Below are 7,498 nucleotides of genomic sequence, written 5' to 3'. Positions count from 1 at the left end.
AACAGTATTTGGCTGATTTAACCCACTGCATGCTCATTCTGCTGAGCCTACCCACACTCATCTGATCCCATGGACTCCCAGCCAGGAGCACTTTTCTGCACTGACCAGAAAATTTCAGGGGAGTTACCAGCCCTATTTCAATCCCTTCCATTCCCAAAGAAACAAACAAACAAAAAAAGCATGTTCAAAAATGTTTTAACTCAATAGGAGCTTCCTCACAGAGACATTATCATCAGAAGAGTAAATAAACTAATGGTTTCTATCCACAGTAGAGAAATTTATCTGTGGAATTCATTATTCATTTCCAAATTCTGTGTAGTGTGTCTCCACTTATTTACCCAAGAAACACTGGCAGAGCATGAGACGTGGGAATCACCTGTTTTATTCAACCCATTTCAGTTTATAAGGGTTTCATGGTCTCTTCAGTTTCTCCTCTGCAATCTTTATTATAATATAGTTGAAAATATGTATTAATCCACAGGTACTTTTTTCTTTTCTTAATCCACATTTTTACCAAAAAGGGGAAGAAAAATAAAGAAATAAGAGGGGGAAAAAAGAAAGCTGGAGTGTTTTTATTGGTGTCTTAAGGCATAACAAACTACAGCAATTTATTTCACCACATCCAGTTGTAATGCTAAACCACAGATAAACATTACTAATGGAGCAAGAATGTGCTCCTTCCTTCTGATGGAGGTCCAAGATTGCCCTTTGCAGTTTGCCAAACAGCATGGGGCACTTCATTCACCATGTGATTGGCACACACTTCAGTCCTGAATCAGTTTGGGGATGAAGTTGTTGGCTAAAGCACTGGAAATTCTGACTCTGGAGCTGTCAGGCAGGCTGTCTTTACTTTGAGAAAAAGCAATTCTTTTTAATAGCACTATGTTACTTGGCTTTTTATTTGGTTTTACATTGTTCATTGATGTTTTGGATTTTGATGTATTGTGCAGCACCCCAAGAACTCTTAACAGGGAGAACTCCACTAAAAAAATGAGTTTATTATTTCAACATGTGCTAATAAATCTGCTACACGTTTGGGGAATCTAATCCCATCTATTTTGATGGCACACAAAAAGGCCATCAGCCACTGCATGCTGATACCAAAAAATGCATCTGCTCACCAAAGGGCAGAAACCTCATTTCTTAACTGAGCTCACAGTCAAGGCAGCTCTTACAATGCAGGGAATTCTAAGGGTCAAGGGTTTATTTTTCCATTTCTCTTGTAAATAAAGGAAATTATCTCATAAACTTATGATTGATTTATTTTTAGTCAACATTATTTTGCATAGCAACAAGCTTATTTGCAGGATATTTTAAGACACACATTTTAGCCTATTATTTTATTGATATTAATGGAAAGGATCCAGAAGAGGAAAACACATCATCTGGAGGTCTGACTCTACTGCCTGCCACATCTTAACATCACAGAATATTCTGGGAGCAGAGTGCTTGGAGGACTGGGTTTGAATTATCTTCCTGAGGGACATGTAACTAAAAAATCATGAGTTCTTTTAAGATCCAGTCCATCCCAAACTCAAACCTCCATCCTCTCCTTCTACCTCTGCTCGAGCTTTTTTCTCCCTTTACAGCCATGAATCAAATTTGTGAGTGGACAAATGTTGTTCACAACACTCTTTTTCACTTCTACAATTGCTGAGCTATAACCAAACAGGACACTTATTTTGTACAGCTTCTTTTTAATTTACTTTCTCTAGAGGCTAGTCACCTGCCTTCTTAGCCACAAAACCTTTCAGAAATGTTTCTGTCTTACCTGAGCACACAGGGGTTTTACTCCCTGCTATGGCAATCCCTCTAGGATCTAGTTCCATTATTCTCCTGTGTCAATACAGGTGCTGTCAGCTGCCTGAGGTACAGCCCTGCCACTGATTCAGAAGTTGAAGGAGCTTTTGTATCAAGATGAGGGTCAACCAGTATCAGGTAACTCAAGCACAATCCCTATCTCTGTTCTACCAGTAGAGCTATGTCTAAAAATATGCACAGTCTTATTTTTCCTCATAATGCTGCTCTTTAAGGGTTTTATAATAATGTATGTTTCCAGAGTAATGGAAGGTTGTTGATGACAATGAGCTCTCAGCTGTACTACCACGTGCACTTTACACATATGTTTATTCCTTCACCAGTGTTTTGAGTAGTGAATAGTCCAGCTCCAGAGGCGTTTTGCTGATTAACATTTCTTGTCTGGCTCCCGGGCACTGTCGCCCTCAGGAGCATGTTTGGCACAGCACTGCTTTGGGCTGGTGCTGGGTTTGTGGATGTGGTGTTTGGGGTAGCGCCTGCAGCAGCAGCCCTCGCTCCCAGAGGCCTGATCTGCCACAAACGAGGTCTGGTACACGGTTATGAAACCTTCGCTGCTGCTCCTGCCCGGTGCACGAGCCCACTCAAAGAAGTTATGGGAGTTCTTTTTCTGTTTCTCTGGATCTTGCTTCCTCAGGCCCATGCCCTAGGAAAAAAAAAAAGGAAAGAAAAATTCATGCAAACATATGACTTCCAGTCACAGCTTCACAGATGAATCTTGTAACAGTCACTACCCCACTGTAAAGTGAATGAAACTGTTACCACAGTGATTGCAAGAACTCACGGTTGATCTTTAGCAAGTTAAAAATAATATTGTCAGACTTGCCTGTATGAACATTTTTGGTTGCATATATAATGGAAAATCTGCTGACCTTCCACCTCTCAGTGCTAATAAACCACTTTTACTTTGCATTTCTGTAGCACACCATCTACTCAAGGCTATTTAGCTACACACAGCTAAATTAATCTTCAGAGGCACCCAAAGAAATAGGTTAATAACTCCAGGTTTGGACTGCAATAAAGAAACTGAGACAGACCATGAAATCTGAATCTTCAATGCTATCCCTTGTGTGTCCAAACACACAGAGACAGAGGCTGATTTTCACACTCCACAGCTCGCAGGAAATTTAGCTGGAATTATGGTTGATCAGTATCTCTGAAACCATGAGGCACTGCCCAAAGTGCACAGAAATTGAGGTTACCCAGTGAATAATGAATTCCAAAAAGTCTAGGCCTGACAGAGCTCAAAGTCAGACAAACTGTATCACAATTCACTGCTTCCTCCTTTTCTCATTATCCTGTGAACTGCACTATTTCTTTTGCTGCCTGGAATAATATTAACAATCTAAGAGGAATGGAAGAACATGAAACTGTTGCCCACACAAAAAAGCTCAAAACAATTTAAATTCTAGTCAAAGTTGTGGATTCTGCAGCATACATTTAAACAGGTGTATTGTAAAGTGAAGTGGGTTGGAAAAGAATGCATTCTTGAGATAAACTGGGGGTATCTCATGATTTTTGGTTAAATTTATGATAAAGATGAGTCTGAACAAAATATTTAGACTGCAAATTAGAAGTGGCTGAGATTTCTACAAAAATTCATTGCAAGGCTAATCACTTAGAGAAGACTCACAGGACATTTAACTGGGTTCAAAACCAAACCAGGAATATTAGAAAATGCCTGTCAGAGACCCAAATAATGGCTTTTTTGTTCTCTTTGAATCATGCAGTTCTCAATGACTGTGTGTGCTGCTGCACATCTGTGACAGTCCCAGAGATGTCTCAGCCCTACACTAATAAAAACTGTATTTTTCTTTGCTATTTATATTTTTCTCTTCTCACAAGTTTTAGCATCTATTTTTCTTTTTCTGCTCTGTTTAATCTCTGGCAGACCAATAGATCTGAAGTTGCTTGATTTGTCTCAGTGCTGGGTACTTACCAAGTCAAAATACTCAGCTGCATTGCATATGTCATGTCTGTTGTCATGAGAAGAGAATGGGAAATTGTTGTTTCCTGCTTCCTGAAAGAGAAGAAATTATAGCAAAAAATATGAATTTTCAAAAACCCTGGAGTCTGTTAGTATTCATTCTTATTTTGTGAGATTACAGCTGCTTTTGTTCTAGCACAGGAATCATATTCCCATGTTACCTGCACATGATTTTATAGGGGTAATGTGGACTTTTAATTTTTAAAATAAAATGATCAGGAGGATTTGGTGAATATATACATGATTAATATAAAAGTGTGAATTTTCAAGTAAGAAATGATACATTCTGTCTGCAAAGCAGCAAAATGCTAGATATATGTCAGGACTGCCTTGCTTGATCTAGTACTAGGCCTAAAGCTAATTAAAATAAACTACAAAAGGACCTCAAAACTGAATTAATCTGTAATTTATGAACTGAATGTCATGGTCACTGCTTGTTTCAAGGCAAGTGGAAGAGGTATTAATTGCTTAACTAATTTATGACCTCATTCTTTCACATGTTCATCCAGTCTCCAAATTAAACCAGAGCTTCAGAAGAAAAAAAGGACAACTCCAAAAAGAGCTATTTTAGAAATAATGAATACATCTGAAACTCCAAAAAAGAGCTATTTTAGAAATAATGAACATATCTGACTTTTAAAATGTTTATTATGTATCAGTGCAATATCCCAGTTGTGATAGTCCCCTCCAAACAAAAGAGCAAGTTTTAATGTAACACAGTCTAAAAGAGGTGTTTCCAAAGTAGGGGAACCTGAATGAGTTTTAAAGATCAATGTTACTGGAGGCCTGATCCAGCAAGAACATCCAGCAGACACAAAATGTGCCTGCACAGGTTCAGCTGCATGTCACATCTCAGGATATTTGGTTCACTAGGCAGAATCTCTTCCTTTTTTTAGGTATATCCACAAGTTCACTTGTCCCATACTGATTCACCCAGACTGGAGTTCAGTGGATAAGTAAATTCAATACATTCTCATGCCTATGTTTAAAAACAAGCACCTCCTGAGTCTGTAAATTTCTTACTCAAATATCCTACTGCAAGTAAATTTAAATTTCAGCATTTCAGCAATAGTGTTTATTACCAGTGCCTAAACAAACTTCCTCAGATTGTCCCATTTTACCCTTTAGTGTATCTTCATGCTCTCACCACTGATCTCAGCTTAATTCTCAATTTATGACAGGCAAGAATTTCCCTTATTCTGTATAAAAGTGAAGGGCTGATAAAGACAAGACAGGCAACTTCAGATGAAGTCACACTGCTGTTGCTAAAAGGTCCCTCTACCCTGGTTCTCCTTTTCAGGCAGTGGCTAAGGCCAGATGTTCCACAGAAAGGTAGATGTAATATTAACACAGTGTATATGTTCCAGTTTAATCTCCTTTTCTGTAGCACCAAGCTTCCCTTTTAAATATTCCTTCCAAGCCCTTCATTTCTGCCCTTTACTATAGCAAAACCTACGAAATGAACCCATTGTAATTGCTGTGCCCATAGAAAATGAAAATAGAAAATGTTCTGTGCACAAAATGGGTGGGCAAGCAATGCTCAGTGTGATGATAAAATAAGAACATGGAAATGTGCTTACAAAACTGCAACATTTTAAATACTTGTGATTTTAAAAAACACCGAATTTCTTTTCATCCTAAAATTTTTCACAAATCTCATTTTTAAGCAAGCCTTAAAAATGTTCCAAATGAGGAGCTTCTAACTTTTTAATGATCAAAAAGAACACTCCTTTGTGTGAATATACTGAATTTCTGCTATTCATTGCCAAACAGCTGATCAAATTTCCATTAAACCTTCTTAGAGGGCTTTACACACAGGCTGTGGGCTGATTGATCATAATGTATTCGGTGTCTCAATAATAAAAGAGAAAATCAGCAGTAATACAGCAGGACTTTGAGCAACTGAAATGATGAGTGAGTAGCAGGGAAATATGTTTCTCCCGCAGCACAGGCAGCAATCACTCCATCCCCTGAGGCACAAAGTCTGCCAGCCCGCTGTGACTGCTCCTCCGACGACCCCGAGTGCTGTTCTTATTCACAACTTCGCGAGTGACAACTTGCAAAAGAGCTCCGAAAATCGGCTGTGCTGCCTCCAGAACTCACCTGCACGCGAGCTTTGTATTCCAGCGGCATTCTGTGAACCTTGCCCAGGGCGGCTGCCGAGTTCAGGACATGTCTTTGGGAAGCAGTTGTTGTTGATTCCAGCTCGCCGTGCTCCACTCCAAGATGAGCAAACTAGAAAATAATGAAGATTGTGACCCTTTAAAATAAAACTAAATTTAAAAAAACCTGATCAGAAATGTGGGCATAATGGTATTTTCCCATTTGTTTTTTTTATTGCTTGGATTGCAGCGGCACCTAGGGGCGTCTGGAAAAATGAGGAGCCTCCCACACACACAACTCAAATCCTACCATAAAGACCTTCGAACCTACATAAAATAACCACACGAGGATTTTAGGGATCTTTAAGATAAGAATATCCAGAAAGCTGTTTCTGAAAACAGCTGTTTCTGTATAAGTAGTCACCAAGGAAAACAACGACCTTCCCTCCCTACACCCCATCCTGCTGTTGTACCAGTTTGAAAGCACAAAATTTTTGGGAACAGCTCAACCAAACATCAGAAAGAGTTCAGAGAGCGAGGAACAGCCTGTGCCAGGAGTGTCACCGTGCCCTGGGATGCCAAGATGTCCCAGCCCACTGTTTCTGATGGGATCACAGTGTTCTCCTGGAGGCGAGAACTGATGCAAATCTTGGCTGGGGTTCTCCAAAAGAGAAGGAAAATCAACCAGGGCTAACTATCAAATAAGAGACCTCCAGCATTGCTGGAAAACTGGAAAAAAAACATCCAGTCAAGGTTAGTTAGCAAGCCAGAATTTCCTCTGAATACGTTGGACACCCTTTCCTCGTAAACCTCAGGAATGGGAAGACTCATTTCTGGCTGAAGGACAAAGTCAGCCTTAGCACGGCGCTTTTTTGAGTTTAAGAAGAGCTGTGAGGGACACGGGGGCTCGTGCTCGGCCCTCACCCAGTCGCCAGGGCGCCGGTCGCCGGGCTGCCCAGAGCCGTCCTCAGCCATGGCCCGATGTCACTGCGCCTCCGGAGGCTCTGCCGCGGCTCCCTGGAGATGGGCTCAGAGCAGGGGCCCGCCGTGGAACGCTCCTCCGCTGTGACCTCAGAGCCCTCCCGGGGTTCAGCGACATCCACACCACCGCAAGCGGCGCCGGGCAACGCTGCTGTTGTTCGTGTGCCGCAGGGAAGAGGGAAAGCACGGCTCGTCAAAGGATTGGGTGTTGGAAACGAAGCAGTTCTGCACATTCACCTCAGTGACAGCCTGAAGAGGAATGTGTGGGGAAAGGAGAGCTGTTTTTGAGAAAAACCCGAAGGACGCTAGAAATAGAATTTTTAAGATGTAACTTCCTGCTCTTTTGAAAATGGCCTTCCACATACACACCGCTGAACACACGCCCAATATTTACAGAAAACCTGTCTGCGTCTTAATGTGTTTTTTTTTCCCTTTTGAGCGCTGGCTTGGAAACATCGCAGCTATTAAACTGCAGCACACTCGGCCAGTGCAGCACAAACCAAGACTTTGCCTGCTTGGCCTTGACAGACTGTAAAGATGACATTTGTGTCCTCTTTGCCCTCAAACTAACAGAGACTAGGTTTAGACTGGATATTAGGAAGAAATAGTTCCC

General features: G+C 41.0%; 1 protein-coding gene across 1 annotated transcript; it reads right to left on the bottom strand.

Annotated features, from left to right (window-relative positions):
* Nucleotides 1–557: 557 nt before the first annotated feature.
* TEX36 (testis expressed 36) lies at nucleotides 558–7,076 on the bottom strand. The gene is made up of 4 exons (XM_033066193.2): nucleotides 6,829–7,076; nucleotides 5,906–6,037; nucleotides 3,755–3,835; nucleotides 558–2,461 (listed from the first exon to the last, which is right to left on the bottom strand). Exons 1-4 carry the CDS (start codon nucleotides 6,877–6,879, stop codon nucleotides 2,186–2,188), a joined length of 540 nt encoding a protein of 179 aa, XP_032922084.1. The 5' UTR covers nucleotides 6,880–7,076; the 3' UTR covers nucleotides 558–2,185.
* Between the last annotated feature and the right edge of the window lie 422 nt (nucleotides 7,077–7,498).

Source organism: Catharus ustulatus, chromosome 8 (assembly GCF_009819885.2).
Source record: "Catharus ustulatus isolate bCatUst1 chromosome 8, bCatUst1.pri.v2, whole genome shotgun sequence".
Taxonomy (NCBI): domain Eukaryota; kingdom Metazoa; phylum Chordata; class Aves; order Passeriformes; family Turdidae; genus Catharus; species Catharus ustulatus.
The sequence above is the reverse complement of the archived record's forward strand: the minus strand, read 5'-3'. Positions and strand labels throughout refer to the sequence as shown.